Below are 22,621 nucleotides of genomic sequence, written 5' to 3'. Positions count from 1 at the left end.
GTCTTCCGGTGTAGGCGACACGCCCCGCGGGTCGAACCAGTTTCAGCAAAGCGGTGCGCCCGGTAACTTTCTTCGCGCCGGTTTCGCGGACACCTCGACATGAAAGGTGGTCACAGTACACCGTAGCTGCTTAACACGGGCGTGCCGGGAGGGGAGAGGCGCGGGGTGCCCACCAGTTAGAGTGCCTCTCTGTCCTGTTTCCCTGCGCTGAGCAAACCCTCTCTCCCTCTCTCTTTCTCTTCTCTTCCGTCCGGTCACACGAAACCTGCCCGCCCCTAGACGCCTGTCGCGAGTCGCTGGTCGTGTGTGTCTGCCCCGGTGGTAGTGGTGGAGGGGGTAATTATGACTACCACGGGGTGGTCGCAGTATATATACGGCCTGGAGCTGTGTGGAACAGCACCTCAAGTTCTCCAGCGCTTCCGAGCACTTCGTGTCAAGCCAGAAAGCATGGGGATCAAGGTAAGTCGTGCCTGAGAAAACATCGCAGGTTTCCCTTTTAGGAAAACTTCATTTCCGACTAGAAATCGTATTATCTGGAACTCCCAATTGAAGGATTTTTATACGACTATTACTATTAATTTACTTTGTACCTAGAGGCGTAAGGAAGGAACATTGAGGTTTAACGTGACGTCGACTTCGAGGTCCTACAGAGGGAACACAGTCTCTGTTTGGGGGATGGATAAAAGAACAAACAGATCGAGTCTTTTTTAATACAAAGATTTCAGCTTTCGAATTATGCGATTTTGGGAAACCAACCAAAATTTAATGATGGGCCTCATTTACTAGTTGGAAGTGTCTTGAAGTGTCATTATTAACAAAAAAATATTTCACTCACTGGTTCATAATGTCACAGCTAATGAATATTTTCATTGATCACTGTTTCATTATTTGAAATTTGAGAGACTGAGTAAATTTCATTTAATTTCAAAAAAATGATCGGTCGTACATACTTCATGTCAAAATTCTAGCATCTAGCATTCTCTGCCGAATGAATGAGACAATCAATGTCTCATGGAGACATTCCTCATTGCTTATCTTATCAGTCCTTCCGTAGCACATCTCAGACGTTTCAATTTACTTCTTCTCTGGTTACACCGCCCCCCCCCCCCCCCCACCCACCCACAGTCCACGATTCGCTTCAAAGGACGCTATGCTCGAGACGTATATTCTCAGCAATTTCTTCCTTAAATTAAGACCAATGTTTGACACCGGTACACTTCTTTTGGACAGGAAGATTGCCTTCTCCTGTGCTAGTCTTCTTTTAATACCCTCCTTGGTCATCCATCATGTGTTATCAGGTATCAGAACTCCTTAATTTCCTGTACTTTGTGGTCCTCAATTTCAGTCGCTACTATCGTCTTTCTGTGGTTTACTGATAGTCCTTAGTGTGTGTTCATTAGGCTGCCTCGTCCACTCATCGTAGCCTGTAGTGTACACCTATTTTTCTGAGAAAAAAAATTCGAAAATATTTCGCCAGTTTATACTATAGAACGCTTTTTCTAGTTCGAAGAATTCTGCGAACGTGGCTTGCTTTTGTTAAGTCGCATTTTATCTTGATTTTTATTAAGTCTTGCTGATATATTCGTACCTAAAGGGATAAATATGTCTTCAGCATTAATACTGATATTAGAGCTACAGTGCCTTTGTTATCCATGGCCCTAGTTTCTTTTTTATTTCCTTATTTATTCAAGAATTAAAACGGCTTACATAGTTCTCCCATATATAGGAGTAACTACAGTTCAACGTGGCCCCCGAAACTTCATCAAGTTCGTGGATTTAATGTGTAAAAATGACTCACAGAGGTGATAGATTCTCCTCCTTTTTTTTTTTTTTGAGAGGGGGGGGGGGAGGGGTTGCTCAACGGCGAAGTTATCAGCGCCCTCTAAAATCCATAAGTGACAGGAAAGAAATCCACGGGAAGAGTCACAATTGAACGTTGGACTTTTAGATTTGACACAGTCACATCGATTAAATTTGTAGGAGTAACATTACAAAGCGATATGAAATGGAATGAGCGGGTCAGGGTCGTTGTAGAACAGACGAATTGCTCGATTCGCTTCACTGGGAAAATTTTGGTAACGTGTTGCTCCTCTGTAAAAGAGACGGCTTATATAAAGAAACTGCGACCCATTTTTCAGTACTGTCCGAGTGTTTGGGATTCCCACTGTAGTGGACTGACCCGACAGCCAATCCACTATCACTTGTAGCCGAATAGCACACGTTTAAGCTCACGCAGACTGGCGTGAGGTCTGGAACAGATTAAAGGAGTTGAGTCTAATAAATAAAGTACGGAGTTGATGTAATACTTAACTTTAATCCATAATTGGAGAACATCGCTCTTGTTGATACATTATATAATCTCAATATAAACTGGTCATGGCGCCTTGCTAGGTCGTAGCAAATGACGTAGCTGAAGGCTATGCTAACTATCGTCTCGGCAAATGAGAGCGTATTTGTCAGTGTAGCTTCGCTAGCAAAGTCGGCTGTACAACTGGGGCGAGTGCTAGGAAGTCTCTCTAGACCTGCCGTGTGGCGGCCCTCGGTCTGCAATCACTGACAGTGGCGACACGCGGGTCCGACGTATACTAGCGGACCGCGGCCGATTTAAAGGCTACCACCTAGCAAGTGTGGTGTCTGCCGGTGACACCACACCCACCAGGTCGGATTAAAGGAAGATACGGAAGCAATTCAGAGGCGGGCTGCTAGATGTGTTATCAGTAGCTTTAATCAGCACGCATGCATTACGCAGATGCTTCGTTTAATGAAACAGGGTTCTCTAGAGGAAGCACGACATTGTTTCCACGAGGCACTATTGCGGAAAATTAGGGAACCGGCATTTGAGCCAGCTGCAGAACGGTTTTACTGGCGTCAACGTACGTTTCATGTAAAGACCACGAAGATAAGATGCGAGAAATTAAGGTTCGTATTGAGGCTTTTAGACAGCCGATTTCCCCTCGGTCTGCTTGCTATTGGAACAGAAAAGGAAGTAACTGGTAGTGGTACGTGGTAGCCCTATGCCATGCACCGTACAACGGCTTTCGAAGTGTGTGTAGATGTAGATGTAATAGCAAGATTTTGACATTTTAGCCACACTTCTGTAGCGAAGGTCAGCTTATTGATGTGGTCGTACAGTGGCGTATTTCGTATGTTAACATTGCGAAAGATTGAAAGGGAGGGCTGTCTGGTTGTAGGGACAGGCTGCATGAAAATTATTCATGTGAAGACGAACAGTTTACGTACTGAAACATTGTGACCAAACTAGCCTTGAAACTGAGTCCAGTGCAAAATACGTGCGCGTCTATATCTGCGCCTGTCTCCAAATCACTATAAAACGCTTGGAAACGCCGCCCACGAGCCATTACGGGCTTATCGGAACCGACCGACCGCCGTGTCATCCTGTGCCAATGGCGTCATTGGATGCGGTGCGGAGGAGCTTGGGATCTGCATACCGCTCTCCTGGACGTTGTCATTTTTCGTGACCTGCTCGTTCAAGTAGCTCCTCAATTAGCATCACGAGGCTGAGTACACCCCATTCCTGTCCTCTCACCACCGGAAAATCCCGGGAAGTACCGGGAATAGAGCCCGGGTCCTCAGCATGGTAGCCAGCCGCGCTGACCACTCACCTATGGAGGCGGAAAAAAATGCGTGGAAGACTTTCTACTGTAGCGTACGTTCAGCGTTTAGGATTCCTTCCGTTACGTTCGCAGGTGGATGATGGGAGGAAGCCTACTGCGGTCTGTTATTAGTTTCTTTCTCCGTTTTTTGTGCGAAGAATGATGAACATTTGTAGACTCCGCCATGAAAATCTATGCCCTAAGTATTTACTATTAAAAACAGTCTTGATCACGGTTTATTTATCAACGTGACCGGTTTCGACCACTACTGTGGTCGTCTTCAGACCATTGAGTAGGAACCTCTTTCTGTTAGAGTAGTGATTCTCCAACAGAAAAAGGTTCCTACTCAGTGGTCTGAAGATGCCACAGTAGTGGTCGAAACCGGTCACCTTGATAAATAAACCGTGATCAAGACTGTTTTTAATAGTAAATATTTATAAGACATTGATCACTGCCACTCCCATTATGTATTCAAAAGATGCCCTAAATAGATTTTTGTGAGATTTTCGGCATTATTCTTCATGACTTTGACTTTTCAGAGTAGTCAGTACACTCTTTAGGCTAACAGCATTGGCACAGTAGTAACACCGGTTCCCGACAGATCACTGAAGCGCTGTCGAGCTGGGCTAGCACTTGAATGGGTGACCGTGCGAGTCTGCCGAGCGCTGGTGGAAGCGGGCTGCACTCAGCCTTCCTGAGGCTAATTGAGGAACTACTTGAGTGAGGCGTAGCGACTCCGGTCACGAAAACTGACAATGGACGGCAGAGCGGCGTGCTGACCACGTGCCCCTACATATCTGCATCCAGTGACGCCTATCGACTGAGGATCACACGACGGCCGGTCGGTACCGTTTGGTCATCCGAGGCCTCTTTGGACGAAGAGTATCGCACTCATTCCTGTGAAGTAAAAAAAAAAAAAAAAAAAACGGGTGACCATTCTGTGTGCGCTCGGTCTCTTTCGTCAGTGTAACACAAACAAGTCATGCATTAAGTACCAGTAGGCATTCATTTAAATCAGTGGGTCAGCGTGACAGAATGTCAATCCGAAGGACCCAGGTTCGATTCCTGGCTGGGTAGGAGATTTTCTCCGCTCAGGGACTGGGTGTAGTGTTATCCTGATCATGATCATTTCATCCCCATCGACGCACAAGTCGCCGAAGTGGCGTCAAATCGAAAGACCTGCACACGGTGAACGGTCTACCCGACGGGCGGCCCTAGTCACACGACATTTACAGATTAGTGGGAAAGTTGAAAATTTGTACTGGATCGGGGTACGATCCTGGATCTGCTGCTTACTAGGCATCCGGACACAGTGGTCATTGCAACTGCACGGACTACCCTATCACGCCTCCCATTACTCAAATTCTCATCTTGTCCGCACATTACTGATGTAGTTGCCTCTTGCCCGTTATCCTGATTACTGGCGGTACTACTCTGATTCCCGTAAGAGTTCGAGATTGGTGTTCATCTGGCCGCCCGAAAGAACAGACACCACATATATAACTTATGTTCGTTCTACACGTGCTACCAGACCTGGTATAGGTGTTTTTTTTTTTAAAGAAATCTCATTCATAGGAAAATTACAGTGTCTCATAGCCTACTAGTATATGATAGACTGTCACTTGTTTAATCTGGAACTGGGGCATCAAAGCCCCAGCACAGTGGCGGAGTCATAATATCAGTGTGCATCGACTGGTGTCGGTCTACTAATACAAATTGTGGTGATTTATAATGGAATGACCACATAGGCTGTGTGTGATAGATAAAGCATGTGTCAGAGCTCAATTCATTGGTAGCAAAAGAAGAGAAATGCAGACAATGTGGAAAAGAGATTGTTGACAGAAAACTAGAGCGATGTGTCATAAAATATTGGTAAAGTGTCTGAGACCCATAGTAAATAGAAGGTGCTGAGAAAGCTGAACGCCAACTATTCCTTGAAAGTATGTTTACGAATTATAAGGAATGGGAATTAAGTGCGGAATCTACACTGTCCAGTCACATTAGTCTCACCACTAGCAGTGGAGGTTATAAAAAGCGTGTCTGTGGGATGCGGTGAACAGTTGTAATGCGGAAATGGAGCAGTTTGTATGACGCCCAAATGGGCATGCTCTCATTTTTGAAACCTCCCCTTAGAAAAATTTATAAATGATTGTGCTGATAAACCCCTTACGTTATTTGCTTTTCAAACAGCTGAGCAAAACTGAACGTGCGCAGACATTTCTCTCTTTACTTATTCAGGTCATCAATAAACTGACACACAATATTTTTAGCACAACGCAATCTGACTTTCAATAATCCCTACAACAGAATGGTCCTGACTAACAATAACCTGTACCTTTCATGAATCACTTACAAAAATCTTACTTACTGGAACTACTGCAATACAGCGAGCGCCAATACTGCCAGCAAAATAAAAGATCCTAACTACTGAAGTCATTAACTACTGATAGGCATAGTTAGCAAACGAAAGATTTTGATAGAGAACAAACAGAACAAACAATGTATTTACCTTAATAGTGTTGAAAAATCATTATATATATATATATATATATATATATATATATATATATATATATATATATATATCAGTTCATGACATCCAGTCGTACAAATTTACTGTCTCTGATGGACAAACGTCCACATCATACGCTCTCAAAACTCCGCCATCTGTCTCCCCACATCCACCACTGCTGGCGGCTCACCTCCAACTGCGCAACGCTACGCGCTGTTCAAATCCAACTGCCCAACACTACAATAGCGAATATTACAACAATGGCAACCAGCCACAGACTGCACACAGCACAGCCAGCGATTTTCATACAGAGCGCTAGGTGGCGTTACCAATATAAAAACCTAAACAGCCTACTTACATTTTGAGTCAATGGTGGAAGCATTTCCGAAACGACTGTGTTTGTAAACTGTTCGCGTGCCTTCGTAGTTAAAGCGCTATCCAAAACCGGCGCCGATGCAAGTGTGGTGTTCCACGACCCATAGATGACAAGTGTGAACTACGACTGCGGAGAGGTGTACGGGAGAATAGATTGTTGAGCAACAGACCGCCCAAACGAACCGATGGGCTTCAATCAGTCGTGTCAATGACCGTTCAACGAAGCTTGTAGCGTATGGCCCTTCGCGCCAGCTGTCTGGTTCATGCACCCATGCTGACTACTGATCACCGCAGACGAAGTCTAGTATTTGCACGCCAGTACAGCCACTGAGTGGCGTTGGCAGATGAATCACGTTTCATGCTCTATCGGCGTGCAACGTCTGAAAGCAAACAACCTGAAATAATCGTCGGAAAGGGCGTAGTGGTCTAAGGAATGTTTTCGTGGCATTCTATGGGTGATCTTCTCATTCTTGAAGGCACAGTGTATTTACGCAAGTGTGCATCTATCCTTGGGGACTGGGTCCACATCAACATGCAGTTTGTTTTTCCTCGGCACTATGCCATCTACCAGCAGAACGATGCTAACACAGCTAGCACTGTACGTACGTAGTTCGAAGAGGACCAGGATGAGTTTGCCATACTCCCATGGGCACCATACTCCCCAGATTTAAACCCAATCGAGAATCTGTGGGGTCACTTAGAAAAGACTGTTCGTGCCATGTATCCTCAACAGAGAAACCTAGCACTGTTGGCCACGAAACTGGAGTCGGCATGGTTTCACATCTCACAGCCGGCCGCTGTGGTCGAGCGGTTCTAGGCGCTTCAGTCCGGAACAGCGCTGCTGCTACGGTCGCAGGTTCGAAGCCTGCCTCGGGCATGGATGTGTGTGATGTCCTTAGGTTAGTTAGGTCTAAGTAGTTCTAAGTCTAGGGGACTGATGAGCTCAGCTGTTACGTTCCGTAGTGCTTAGAGCCATTTGAACCATCTTTCACATCTCTGTCGGTACCTTCCAGAATTCGTTGAGTCTCTTCCTGCACGTCTCGCAGCTGTCCGGATTTCAGGATTTTGACAGGTGTGACACGATAACGTGACTCGAGAGTGTAGAGATGTTCTGCATCCTCGTACGTGTTATTCACCGTTGTCGTTGTTGTTGTGGTCTTCAGTCCTGAGACTGGTTTGATGCAGCTCTCCATGCTACTCTATCCTGTGCAAGCTTCTTCATCTCCCAGTTCTTACTGCAGCCTACATCCTTCTGAATCTGCTCAGTGTACTCATCTCTTGGTCTCCCTCTACGATTTTTACCCTCCACGCTGCCCTCCAATGCTAAATTTGTGATCCCTTACATGCCTCAGAACATGTCCTACTAACCGGTCCCTTCTTTTTGTCAAGTTGTGCCACAAACTCCTCTTCTCCCCAATTCTATTCAATACTTCATCATTAGTTATGTGATCTACCCATCTAATCTTCAGCATTCTTCTGTAGCACCACATTTCGAAAGCTTCTCTTCTCTTCTTGTCCAAACTATTTATCGTCCATGTTTCACTTCCATACATGGCTACACTCCATACAAATACTTTCAGAAACGACTTCCTGACACTAAAATCTATACTCGATGTTAACAAATTTCTCTTCTTCAGTTACGCTTTCCTCGCCATTGCCAGTCTATATTTTATATCCTCTCTACTTCGACCATCATCAGTTATTTTGCTCCCCAAATAGCAATACTCCTTTACTACTTTAAGTGTCTCATTTCCTAATCTAATTCCCTCAGCATCACCCGCCTTAATTCGACTACATTCCATTATCCTTGTCTTGCTTTTGTTGATGTTCATCATATATCCTCCTTTCAAGACACTGTCCATTCCGTTCAACTGCTCTTTCAAGTCCTTTGTTGTCTCTGATAGAATTACAATGTCATCGGCGAACCTCAAAGTTTTTATTTCTTCTCCACGGATTTTAATACCTACTCCGAATTTTTCTTTTGTTTCCTTTACTGCTTGCTCAATATACAGATTGAATAACATCGAGGATAGGATACAACCCTGTCTCACTCCCTTCCCAACCACTGCTTCCATTTCATGCCCCTCGACTCTTATAACTGCCATCTGGTTTCTGTACTAATTGTAAATGGCCTTTCGCTCCCTGTATTTTACCCCTGCCACCTTTAGAATTTGAAAGAGAGTATTCCAGTCAACATTGTCAAAAGCTTTCTCTAAATCTACAAATGCTAGAAACGAAGGTTCGCCTTTCTCTTAATCTTTCTTATGAGATTTCGTGGGAATTCAATCCTTGTTGTTGTTGTTGTGGTCTCCAGTCCTGAGACTGGTTTGATGCAGCTCTCCATGCTACTCTATCCTGTGCAAGCTGCTTCATCTCCCAGTACCTACTGCAACCTACATCCTTCTGAATCTGCTTAGTGTATTCATCTCTTGGTCTCCCTCTACGATTTTTACCCTCCACGCTGCCCTCAAATACTAAATTGGTGATCCCTTGATGCCTCAGAACATGTCCTACCAACCGATCCCTTCTTCTGGTCACGTTGTGCCACAAACTTCTCTTCTCCCCAATCCTATTCAATACTTCCTCATTAGTTATGTAATCTACCCATCTGATCTTCAGCTTTCTTTTGTAGCACCACATTTCGAAAGCTTCTATTATCTTCTTGTCCAAACTATTTATCATCCATGTTTCACTTCCATACAAATACTTTCAGAAATGACTTCCTGACACTTAAATCTATACTCGATGTTAACAAATTTCTCTTCTTCAGAAACGCTTTCCTTGCCATTGCCAGTCTACATTTTATATCCTCTCTACTTCGACCATCATCAGTTATTTTGCTCCCCAAATAGCAAAACTCCTTTACTACTTAAGTATCTCATTTCCTAATCTAATTCCCTCAGCATCACTCGATTTAATTCGACTACTTTCCATTATCCTCTTTTTGCTTTTCTTGATGTTCATCTTATATCCTCCCTTCAAGACACTATCCATCCCGTTCAACTACTCTTCCAAGTCCTTTGCTGTCTCTGACAGAATTACGAAGTCATCGGCGAACCTCAAAGTTTTTATGCCTTCTCCATGGATTTTAATACCTACTCTGAATTTTTCTTTGGTTTCCTTCACTGCTTGCTCAATATACAGATTGAATAACATCGGGGAGAGATTACAACCTTGTCTCACTCCTTCCCAACCACTGCTTCCCTTTCATGTCCCTCGACTCTTATAACTGCCATCTGGTTTCTGTACTAATTGTAAATAGCCTTTCGCTCCCTGTATTTTACCCCTGCCACCTTTAGAATTTGAAAGAGAGTATTCCAGTCAACATTGTCAAAAGCTTTCTCTAAATCTACAAATGCTAGAAACGAAGGTTCGCCTTTCTCTTAATCTTTCTTATGAGATAAGTCGTAAGATCAGTATTGCCTCACGTGTTCCAATATTTCTACGGAATCCAAACTGATCTTCCCCGAGGTCGGCTTCACCGTAGGCATCGCAAAGACAATGTACTCTATTAGACTGCGCACAGAGGCGTTTAAACATTCTTTCCATTCACCATACGGGAAAAGCCCTAATATTTGGTACAATGGGAAGTACCCTCTGCCATCCACTTCACAGGTGTTTACAGTGTGCATTTAGAGCTAGATATGGAGCACGGAAAATACAGTAGCGATATCCTTAATGGCTGACACGGCCTTTGAAGTGACGGTGACAAGAAAACAATGTGAACAGACTAATGGCTTGTTCAACAACTTCCCAGGTCTTTCAACGACAACACTTATGTGCGCTTAGCACTTTAGATAAATCGCCGTTTGCGAAAGGCTATTCGCTATTTCTCAGATACCGAAACATTATAGGCCTACATTCCGTGAACGGTACATCTCGTTTTCGATAAGATCCATCTGTGATGAGGTATCATTCATCAGATCTGTAACGTAACCGGTTTTAATACCGAATCGAATTGCAAAACTCTGAAACAGATAGTAAATGACGAGAAATGATGTCAGAGCTGGAGATTATCGCTATCTTCTGATACGATATCTCTGGTGGATATCAAGCTCTGCGCACATAATCTCTGTGGCACTTTTCACAGCAGACGTTACTCTGGGCACAAAATTGTTTTGTTATTTCTCCAGTCAGTTATGGGCTAAACGAACGACAGCATGCAAGCGGTGAACTGTGATACACTCAAAGTTCGTGTTATTGATGAAATAAAAGTTCTCTCTTCGAAAGACGCGGTCAAGTGAATCAATATTCACGATGTACTGTGTCATCTTCGCTGTTGCATACTACATGGCGGTGAGTCCCAGTTTCAGAACTGGTATAAAGCTATTGATCCTGTATTAAATGTGACATCATGAACTTGGGTTATCTATGTGGGCGTAGCTGTTTAAGTCTCTTTGTTTCGTTCAACAGTGAGTAGGAAGTTATTTTCCCTCTATGTTGACGAACACGAATACCGCTGAGTGAATAAGGTTCATTTGTAAATAAACATTATTTTATGTTTCTTCACATTCTTGGTCACGATAGTCTTCCGATCGAAAGATGCACTTAAAATATCGTCGAATGTTAGACATCGGCGAATGCCTGTGTTTAACAATCAGAGAATTTAGAGCTGTGTGGTTAATGAAACGTCCATGGTTCACAAATGCAGAATTTTTTCATAACCGATCAGATGCTTTGAAACAAACGCCAGTATGTTTCAGATGACTTTCTACATTTGATTTCCATAAGTTGGCAATTTTAATACATGTTACGTAACAGACTTTTTTCTCACCACAGTACTTATACGCAGTAATATAACACGAAATATTTTCGAAATGATAACTCAAACCAAAACAACAAGAATAAGGTCTGTGTCCTTTACCCGTTCTCCTTGTTCGCTGTCCGTCTTCGTCCCTTCACCGCATGTGTTCCTGTTTCTATGCATTTGGGCGCTGATGACCATGCTGTTTAGCGCCCGAAAACCTCAAACCATACACACACACACACACACACACACACACACAAGAATTAGCAAATAAGATTCGTTTCTAGAACAATGTCCCTTGCTGTGTTGCTATCATTTGTAACGTTTACAGAACGATGTGCATTGTTGTGTTATCATTTTCAATTTTGAATTGTTGACGTGAAATACGAGACCATTCGTAGCATCCTCACAGAGTATGGATAGATAGAACGACTGTCGGTATACACTGCATTCAGCATGAATTTATTTTGTTTCACAGTCATGATCATTACTGGCGTGTAAATGGGATCCTGTTGGAAGCGCGGACTCGGTATTTAAGACTGAGCTACGAAGTCCTGTTGTGACGTACAACACCTTTGTTCTAGTCCAGAGTCACTGCATATCGTTTCACCATTCCAACGACGCTCTCGCTGTAAATAAACCCATGACGCACGGGTCATTTCTTCTTTGAATCTTCTTTATGTTCTTCGTTCATGCAAATTACCAAGGATTAGCCGAGTGAGCATTATGTAAGAGAGCCCGTTCACAGACAAGTTATATTTCTGTAGGACGCTTAACAATGAATCTCCTTATGACATCTGCCTTTCGAGCCACTAGATTCAAGCCATCTTTCCTCCATAAATCAGTCGGGACCGGTATGGGATAGATTTTGGCGGTTGTTGCTGATTCCAATAGGCTACTAGCAATGTCAGTGACACATTCTGCCTTTCTTGTTTACGAGTAAATTCGTTGGAACTCGGTATCACTTGCACATTGCGTTATCTTTTTATGCCGTAGCAGATGCTTTCGTGAATGAAATTTCAACCTGCAGTTGCGTAACAGCCACTAGTATCTCCAGTCAAGAGCTAACGTCTGTGATTCATGTTAACTGATTCTTCCGTCGCTTCTTGGTAGAACAACTTCATAATTACGTATAAGTGAAAAGAACAATACTGCGTATCTTACACAGTAGTAATTTATTTTGTTGATCCGCTTCCGGCTTGCAAGGCTAAGGTAATACTTTCACTGACTATTGTTGAGTGGTTTGTTCCCTTTCTATTTATTTACTGTTCAACTTTTTAATTTCATAACCACTGCACTGTCAGAGATGACACTGACTTCGTGTTCGCAACTCATTCGTAATATGGGACATACGTTTTCAATATTGATCACGAATATTACGCATCCTTTGACGACAATAGTCAGCCTCTGTTGATGGTCTTACAAACCGAAAAGCGGTTAAAAATAGATTAGTCTAAAACATGTATTGTGCTTTTCATGAATAGTTAATAGTGATTTTTGTCGATGAGTTACGTGGGGAACATAGGTCTATTCTCATGTTGTATTAACTACACAGCGATACAGAAACGTTAAAATTTAAAAAACTGCTGTCCCCATTGTACACGGATAATGCAAGCGCAATTCCCTCAACTTTTCGTATTCTATTTTAAAAAGTGAAGTTTACGGTATATGTTCTTCGCCAGGCTGAAATTTTACTGTGTGTTCCGACAGCGTAAAGACTGTTCCGGGGTAAAGAGAATATGCCGTGACAACACTTTTGTATATAGGGTTTCCCTTACAGTAAGAACGACCGAAGACCGCTGAAACATCATTAAAAGGAGCAGCAGTGACTAAAAAATGATCCAAGGAAATATCCAGTTGATTGGGGGGAGTATGATCGCTTTCTGCCTCACCACACTGACAGAAATATCATTCCAGTATAGCAGTTTGAAGACAGCAAGAAGATGTGATGTACATGTAGCAGGCGTATCTAGAGCCACAATTTTGTCGTGAAATCTCGAAACTATTTTTCCGCTCGCCGCCGTTTCCCTTGTCAGATGACAACGGCATCAGATAGCGTTGTACCTTCAACTCGCGATTTCTTTTTCCTCGTGTTGCCAGCAAGTTTGTCTATTGGTGGCTAACCAGAATTGAGATTTTTTACGAACTTAACTTTTATAAACGTATCAAAGTCGCGATTTCTTTGAAACTGACGTCTCGAAAGCTGGAATCAGCATCTACATTTCTAAATTTCAAATATACAGAGTGATTCCGTGATGTTACAAATTTTCAGGGATAATGGAGGTAATTTGAGGTAAGGAACAGCGGTCCAGAAACCTTATGAGCGAAAAATCGTCCGGTTACGTCTGACAGTGCTGTGTTGCTACTAAGATTGTAGGATAGGTAAGCAGTATGTAGCGGTATGGACCAAAACTAGAAAAAAGTGTCCAGTAAACATGGACTCTTAAATGCATACGGTGAGAGCTATGGGCACTTGTTCAGTAAAGAGAAGTGTTTCACAATAGCGAAGACGTACAAGAGCACATAGCTCTTAAGGTGTGCATTTTAGAGCCCATGTTCAATAAGCATTCTTTTCTTGTATCGTTATGTATCGCTTCCAGGCACTGATATTGTCGTTATAGTGCCGGCCGGAGTGGCCGTGCGGTTCTAGGCGCTACAGTCTGGAGCCGAGCGACCGCTACGGTTAGTTAGATTTAATTAGTTCTAGGCGACTGATGACCTCAGAAGATAAGTCGCATAGTGCTCAGAGCCATTTGAACCATTTGTCGTTCTAGTGTTCAAAATTCAAATGGCTCTGAGCACAATGCGACTTAACTTCTGAGGTCGTCAGTCGCCTAGAACTTAGAACTAATTAAACCTAACTAACCTAAGGACATCACATACATCCATGCCCGAGGCAGGATTCGAACCTGCGACCGTAGCGGTCGCTCAGCTGCAGACTGTAGCGCCTAGAACCGCACGGCCACTCTGGGCGGCTCTAGTGCTCACTTCGAAGACTCCAAAGACGGGGTGATGCATCTCTCTACGACAAACTTTTCTGTCACTTACTTTATAATTTTCACAGCTATTCTCCTCTTGTCAGAAAGAAACTATTTTCTTTGTGCATTGACGAACAGAAATATCGTTTGAGGGTGAATACGATTCTTATGGGAAACAACATTTATGTTTCTTCGTACTCAGAATCGCGATAGTATCTCCAATTTGTAGATGTATATCAGATGGTTGCTTAAGGTATTGTCATGTACTACACATGTTCGACAGTGAGAGTATTTGGAATTGGTCGGCTACAGACGGTATTCCACGATGGACGGTATTCCGTGATTCAATCTCCTCTTGTATTATCGCCCAAGTTTCACTTCCAGATAAGGCTGGTCTCCAAACAAATGCTTTCAGAAAATAGCTCCAAACGCTTTTGAAATCACCCCAAAGTACCTAAATGATGTGAAGGGTTCCAGTGATGTATCGAAGTATATAAATGAATAAATAAAATGGAACATTGAGTAGTAAAGAGACGAGAACTAACAAAAAGACAGTAGTCTAAAACAAAAGTGGAACTATCCGCTAACCTCTAACAAGTTGCCGACATCAATTTATGTGTGAGTCGGTTCTAGACGGTTTAGGGTATTTCAAAAAATGAAAACCGTGAGATTTTTTAATTAAGCAAGTAATTCATTGGCCCATGTTACTAAACAAAATAGAGGCCATTAAGGTGACTTGTAGAGCGTTGAGGCTGTTTAAAGTATGAGAGCCGTGAGGTATTTTTAATTAAGGTAGTAATCCGTTGCGCACAAGTTACGGAGCTAAATAGAAGATATTAAGGTGACTTTGCCGTAAATTTGAGTTGGCTGTGGACTGTCAGAAGCTAATAGCGAAGGCTGATCATACACAAACTCGGAGATGAGATAGCGGTAGCCGATTCTCCGCACGGCGGAAAACCGGTCGTAACGGATACGTGACCGGGAGCTCAATCGCGGCTAAAGTTGTTGCCACTGTTGTACGTGCACGGCGGAGCATCGGGGAAAAGTATATTTAGGTATATCAAAGTACGATACTGTAACACTGCTGCAGCAGGTGCAAAAGAGTTTTCACTCGGTTGAGGTGCTACGCTATATTTTTATCAATCGAGTCCTACTTTAGATACTTCTGTTGGGGGTTGTTTGTGGGAAGAGACCAGACAGCGAGGTCATCGATCTCGTCGGATCAGGGAAGGACGGGGAAGGAAGTCGGCCGTGCCCTTTCAGAGGAACCATCCCGGAATTTGCCTGGAGCGATTTAGGGAAATCACGGAAAACCTAAATCAGGATGGCCGATCGCGGGATTGAACCGTCGTCCTCCCGAATGCGAGTCCAGTGTGCTAACCACTGCGCCACCTCGCTCGGTACTTCTGTATCTAGTACTTTCGTCTCTGCGCATCTCTCCTTTACGTATTTTACAGTCTCATTTGCCTAAGAGAATTACCCGCCAGGGTAGCCGAGAGTGCTAACCCGCTGCTTCCTGGACTCGGGTAGGTGCGCCAGCCACGGATCGAATCCACCCGGCGGACTAACGACGAGGGCAGGTGTGCTGGACAGCCTGGACATGGTTTTTAGGTGGTTTTCCACATCCCGCTAGGTGAATACGGAGCTGATCCCCGCGTTCTTCCTCAGTTACATGACTCGCAGAGATTTGCAACACGTTCGCGCTATTCCATGTATTACACTAGATGCACGTCCGTCCCTGGTAGCTGAGTGGTCAGCGCGACGGAATGCCAAACCTAACGGCCCGGGTTCGATTCCTGGCTGGGTTGGAGAATTTCTCCACTCAGGGACTGGGTGTTGTGTTGTGTCCTTATCATCATTTCATCCCCATCTACACGCAAGTCGACGAAGTGGCGTTCAGCGAACAGTCTACCCGACAGGAGGCCCTAGCCACACGGCATTTTACTACACGCACACTGTTGGAGTACACTAGGGGGTTACGGGGTTGCCACGGGAAGATCATCCGGCCACCCATTAAAATTAACACGCCAAATCTGGTTAACCATAACAGTAGACCTCGCCAGTCGAGATAAATGCTTGTAAAGAGGGAGAGATGCACAAGTGATTAAGTAATTATGTTAGAAACTTGCAGGGATGATGGAGAAGGATAAAGGTATCAAAAATTGTACAGTAAATATGGGCTTTAGAATGCATACCTTAACAGCTATGAGCACATCTTCATCTTCGATACTGTGAAACAAATCTCTTCCACTGTTTCCAGTGCATACCTTATGAGCTATTAGGAGTTGTTCATTTTCACTACTGTGAAACACGTCTCTTCTAATGGTCAAGTACTAATAGCTCTTAAGGCATGTATTTTAGATCCCATGTTTACTAGAGCTTTTTTTTGATACAGTTACCCCTCATATAATCCCTGAAAGTTTGTAATATCATTACAGAATCATGTTGTATATCTACATAGACAGGGTGTCAGGAGTACAAGTGCAGATATTGTGATCATTGACACTCACGTCAGTGTGTTCTCTGAGTTAGCAGTCTTCCTGCAGACAACTCACATAATTTACTACCAGGTGTTTTTTGTATCGTCATAACTGCCCCACCAAGAGAACTACTCTTGACAATGTAGACCGTTTTGCGTCCACACATCCACACTTCAGCACCTGACTTGCTGCCCAGGTCGAAATAAGAATCAATGTCTTTCTCTTGTCACATGTACTTGGAGGTACTAACCAACTTAAAAACATACTATTCGTATTAACTATAATTATTACTATTCAAATGAAGTATATTCTGATGCAAAACAGTTCAGTACATTTTCTCAGTCACCAATAAAGATAACTGCTCTTATGCCCCTAATGCCCTATATACATATGTACGTCACAAGGCCCTGTCCAGTGCCTGGCTGAGTGTATACTTTCCCACACCCCTCCTGTCCCCCCTCCCCCACCGCCATCAACTTTTTTACGCCCAAAAAAAGACAGGGACGGTAGTCCTCCAGCTATTTTAATTTTTATTTATTTTAATCGGTCCGTCTTCTGACTGCTCTTCTACAGTCCTCTCTTGTGTCAACCTAAATGCAACCAAGGTCGCCAGTTATTAATTTGATGTATTCCAATCTCTTTCCCTATAGATTTGACACTCTACAGTTCCCTCAACTTCCATTAAAGTTATTCCATGATGTCGTTTTTTCTATTGTTGCTAATGTTTTCCACATGCTCCTCTCCTCACCAATTCGGCGGAGAAAGTCCTCATATCTTGTCTTACCAGTCTGCTTAATTTGAAACATATTTCTGTAACCCAACGACACAGGCGCTTCAGTTCTGCCCTTTTCCGGTTTGGCCACAGTCCATGATTCACTTCCATACAATTCTGTGCCCAAAACGTACATTCTCAGAGATTTACTCCTCAAATTGTATTGACCAGGACTGTCCTCTTTGCTCGTACTAGTCCGATTTTTATGTCTGCTTTCGTCTGTCATGCGTTGTTTTGCATCCAACGAAACAGAATTTCGTTTCTTTCGTGGTCCCCAATTTTCATGTTAAGTTTGTCGCTAATTACATCTCTGCTACTACTCACTACTTACATCTTTCTATGGTTTGCCTTCAATTTTTAATGTATTCTTACTATTGTATGTGACCCCTTCTTTAGCCTCAAAACAGTTATCGAGAATTCTTCCAATTTGTCAAAAGTCAAAGATTTGTTCCAAGGGCTACACCTTCACTGAAATGATCCAAATCGACGTCCTTATTATAACTGATTTTATGTGGTTATCGCACTTGATGTCAATTCACATACCTTGAGTTATTTAACCGGTACGACTACGACTAGAGGCAGATCACTAATAATTTACTTCATGTCTCCTTCATGTTTTCCGTTATATGAAGGCATTGCCACTTTTCACTTACCGTCAAGGGATACGGGTAGTGTGCCCAGGAGATTTGAATTTCCTGAAGCAGAAACCTTCCTTCAAGAATTCCTGTGTGAGATTAGACGGATATAAATCTAGCAGCAACGCACTAATTTTCTTCGATCTTCTTGTAGTCCGACTAGAATAGATCACAGGAAGGTCTTCCTTGTGTACTCGGTTCCTGAGTTCTGGAAAAATCCCCCAGAATTCTTTCAGTAACTCTAAATCGTCCATTTCTTCTGGGATCTACACCTTCAGAGAATACCCATAGCAAAGAGAAGTGCTCGCTTTGTCCTCGCTGCAGCTGATTTTACTTTTTCATTCCACTTAATATCCAGCGACAAATTACTAATTATGTGCTTCAGGACTTCCGGATCCGTCTTCTTTCTAGTGGGCATTATTTTACTTTTTACCCACATTTAAGGCAAGTGGGTCCTGTAGCTAAATTCCCTATTTTCCGGACGCATGAAATGTTTCGAAACCCAACTGCTTAGTGGTCGATGCACTTGGACAATCACAATTCTATTGGTTTGGAGTCAGCCTGATGCGGCGAAAAAAGGTAAGGGTTAGTCCAGTACCGTGTGTGGAACCGACTGTACCTCCGCGCTGCAGTCGCAGCTTGGAGAGTCTTACCATGTCTACCTGTGAAGTGTATCAGCATTTCTTCCCATCCCACGCCTGAGTGGTTGAGTTAGCATTAGATGGCACAAAGAAACTTGAAACCCGAGGTTGGAAAGCCGGATTTTTACCTAGCAAAAAAGCCTTCCTGGACTGGAAATGAGGAGCCTGATTACCAGACCGCCAGACGATTGAAAGCGATAGCTAACAGGCTCATGCCGATTCTCCAGAAGATTTCATTTGGCTAGTAGAAGTTTGCCGGATTTTGTCATGTAGGGAGAGAAACTGATTTCCCTACATTCTTAGCTCGCTACTAGATTTATGCATCCTAGTGTGCGATGGAGTGACATTCCTTAACTCGGTGGAACCAACGAGCAGGCGTAGGTAGAAATGTACTGAATACAAAGCACATGACTTAATGATGGCAAATGTCCTCTAGGCAGGTGAGGAAAGCGTTGAGTTATATGGCTCAACAGTAATCAGCTGGTTAATAAACCAATATCAATGCCATCATCCTCAGTGCTAGCCGGTGTGGCCGTGCGGTTCTAGGCACTTCAGTCTGGAACCGCGTGACCGCTACGGTCGCAGGTACGAATCCTACCTCGAGCATGGATGTGTGTGATGTCCTTAGTTAGGTTTAAGTAGTTCTAAGTTCTAGGGGACATAACCATAGATGTTAAATCCCATAGTGCTCAGAGCCATTTGCACCATCTGAACCATCATCCTCAGTCTGTTAACGTTGTCTACCCACAAAGTTCAGATTTGTCTTTGCAATAAATTGTTGGAGCATATCTGTTTTCCAAAGATGTAAGTTGGCTGTCCTCAGCAGCCTCTATACTCTGGAGTGCTGTTGTTTTGTAACATGTCCTCTTTGGATATTATCTGTCAACATTCTAGTCCACAGCCGAATGTAATGACAGTGATGACATTTAATATGGGATGAATCCCTTCTGACTCTAATTTATGTTCCATCTCTAGGTCGTGGCGTACGCCCTGCTGGCGCTGGCGGTCCTGGCTCACGCAGAGGACGCCCAGCAGCAGGCTGAGAGCGTCGAGACGCTGCACGACGCCGCCGCCCCCGCTGCCGACGCCACAGCCGACGCCACCACCGCTTCAGCAGAGTCCACCAAAAAACAGGAGAAGCGCGGCATCTTCAGCGAAGGATACGGCCTAGGCCTAGGCCTCTCCGGAGGATACGGTGGATACGGGGGATACGGAGGGTTGGGCGGATACGGCGGATACGGAGGGTTGGGCGGATACGGAGGGTACGGTCTGGGTGGAGGATACGGCCTAGGTGGCGGATACGGCCTCAGCGGTGGGTACGGGCTCGGTCTCGGATACGGAGGATACGGTGGGTACGGCATCGGACAGAGTATCCACAAGTCGATTACTGTCACCAAGCAAATCCCTGTGCCTGTCCCGCACCCTGTTCCCGTTCCAGTCACCAGAAATGTTCCAGTGCCACATCCCGTTCCAGTCCCAGTGCGGGTGGAGCGCCCCTACCCCGTGTCCGTCCCTAGCCCCGTTCCAGTGCCCGTGGATCGCCCCTACCCTGTTCCAGTGGAGAGGCCGGTTCCAGTGCCCGTGCCCCACCCCGTTCCAGTGCCCGTTTCCAGGCCGTACCCCGTGCCCGTGCACAAGCCCATTCCCGTGCCCGTGCACAAACCTGTCCCCGTGCCCGTCCCTCACCCGGTCCCCATCCCTAAACCCGTGCCGGTAGTAGTGAAGGCCATCGACGCTCACCCGATCGGTCTCGGCAGCTACGGTGGCGGTTTCGGCCTCGGCGGATACGGCGGCGGGTACGGTGGCGGCTACGGAGGATACGGTGGCTACGGATACGGTGGCTACGGCCACTAAACGAATCTGTTAAGTGGTGCACGTCGACATCTCACTTTCATTGCCACCATCAACATGTCAGTCACCCATTTCTGGGTTCACGGCTGATCCACGATCATCACTAACGTCTTGCGCCTCCACCTCCACATCTCTGCATGATATGTATATTTTCATTACATAGTATCATTCGTGCATAATGTCCTTAGTGCTGTTTTTTGTACTTGTATGTCAATAAATAAAAATATACCTTTTTATTAATTACGCGTTTTTACAATTTATTTAACAACCTGAAATTCTCAGACGAGATTGTGCTGTATGCTAATGAGATTGATGAACTCCGGTATTCGATTCTTGATTTCGCTTTCAAATGTCATTGACCTGAATACAAATCAGGCTGCCCTCCATGGGGTGGGTGCACGCAACGACTGTGGTTATATTGGGTTAGATGGAGCAGCAATCAGTCGTGGAATTAAGTTGCTTTAATATGACTTTTATAATCACAACTCAGATCAGATTTCGACCTGTGTCAGGTCATTATCAATGCAGTGCGGAATTGTAGCAGTTGTTCGTGCTCAAGTGAATGCTTACACAGTTCAACCACAGGTCGAAATCTGATCTGTGTTGTGACTATAAATGTCATATTAAAGCAACTTAATTCCACGACTGATTGCTGCTCTATCTAACCCTGAATACAAATTCTAATAAAACTACAGTGACATAGACGAAATGAGGACTAAATATTTGCACTAACGGAATACCTATGGAAAACTTGAATAGGATTGGGGAGAAGAGAAGTTTGTGGCATAACTTAACTAGAAGAAGGGACCGGTTGGTAGGAGATGTTCTGAGGCATCGAGGGATCACCAATTCAGTATTGGAGGGCAGCGTGGAGGGTAAAAATCGTAGAGACCAAGAGATGAATACACTGAGCAGATTCAGAAGGATGTAGGTTCCAGTAGGTACTGGGAGATGAAGAAGCTTGCACAGGATAGAGTAGCATGGAGAGCTGCATCAAACCAGTCTCAGGACTGAAGACCACAACAATAACAACATGGAAAACTTCAGCGAGTACATTTATATCAGCTAGCTTAGTAATATGAAGGATGGTGTAAGATGTGTTCCGTCGCATCAAACGTTTTTATAAAGATTCTGTGGGCTTCAGATGAAAAATGGAAATAAATCGGGGAAAAATGCCTTAAGAGGAGTGTGTCCCACCAGTGTTGCCCTTTGGCACCCAGCCCTGAATACTGAATGAATTCGCAAAAGAAAAGATCAGGAAAACTCTAAGAAGTAGTAAGAGGACCGAGCAACAGTAAAATAATAATAAAAAATCTGAAAGTAAATGGTCTGGTTGACATAGGATCTGTTCTGGAAGTTAGTAATATCTTGAAAGAGGCCACGTCAGTTAAATGTCAGTGGGCTGTAATCACGGCCTGAAATAGGGACGAGAGACAGAGAAACCTGACAGTACAGCGCAAGACTCAGGGAAAGAGTACCACACCAATGGGACAAGGTCATATGGAATATCGGCAGAATCCTCCAGTAGAGGTGGAGGAAACTGCTAGAAGCGAGCCGCAGTTTTTGGTGCAGGTGGCCGATAACGAGGAATCTTTATTAACTGTCAGAAGGCCACGAGAATGTACGACAAAATGGCTATTTATTTGGAGAGTATATAGAATTTATTTCGAAGAAAGACGCTGTGCATATAAAAATCCATGCCATTGAGGAAATACGTTGACGACACACTGATGTTAATAAAAGGAGATACAAATGACGTTTCGCGAGTCTACATTGTCATAGAAGAAGTTATAAATTTACTCAGACAGCTCAAAATCGGTAAATCTTTTTCAGCTGTGAACAAAGTACTGACATATTTTCAGAACAAGACCGATATTTGTATTTATCAAGAAAGTGGAAAAATAACAATTTGTTAGCCGTCATGGTTGCATCTCAGACGGAAGGTAAGTGGTTTTGTGAACAACAACAACAAGGATTGAATTCCGACGAAATCAAGAATGCACATGAAATCTTCTA

General features: G+C 44.0%; 1 protein-coding gene across 2 annotated transcripts; it reads left to right on the top strand.

Moving 5' to 3' along the window:
• The first annotated feature begins 302 nt into the window (after nt 1–302).
• On the top strand, nt 303–20,845 carry LOC124551278 (chorion protein S38-like). 2 transcript variants are annotated; one of them, XM_047126279.1, is made up of 2 exons: nt 303–459; nt 19,730–20,845. In XM_047126279.1, exons 1-2 carry the CDS (start codon nt 343–345, stop codon nt 20,606–20,608), a joined length of 996 nt encoding a protein of 331 aa, XP_046982235.1. In that variant the 5' UTR covers nt 303–342; the 3' UTR covers nt 20,609–20,845. The 2 variants fall into 2 exon arrangements, with proteins under 2 accessions (XP_046982235.1, XP_046982236.1); XM_047126280.1 differs by lacking the exon at nt 303–459 and adding an exon at nt 10,662–10,797.
• Nucleotides 20,846–22,621: the final 1,776 nt, after the last annotated feature.

This window comes from Schistocerca americana, chromosome 9 (assembly GCF_021461395.2).
Source record: "Schistocerca americana isolate TAMUIC-IGC-003095 chromosome 9, iqSchAmer2.1, whole genome shotgun sequence".
NCBI lineage: Eukaryota > Metazoa > Arthropoda > Insecta > Orthoptera > Acrididae > Schistocerca > Schistocerca americana.
Note: the sequence above shows the minus strand (reverse complement) of the source record. Positions and strands in the feature narration are given on the sequence as shown.

What these genes read in the sequence shown, in the direction of transcription:
- LOC124551278 (XM_047126279.1), top strand. Translation starts at nt 343, where the DNA reads ATGACTACCACGGGGTGGTCGCAGTATATATACGGCCTGGAGCTGTGT. An exon ending in CAGAAAGCATGGGGATCAAG is followed by an intron (nt 460 to 19,729) that starts GTAAGTCGTGCC and finishes TTCCATCTCTAG; the next exon opens with GTCGTGGCGTACGCCCTGCT.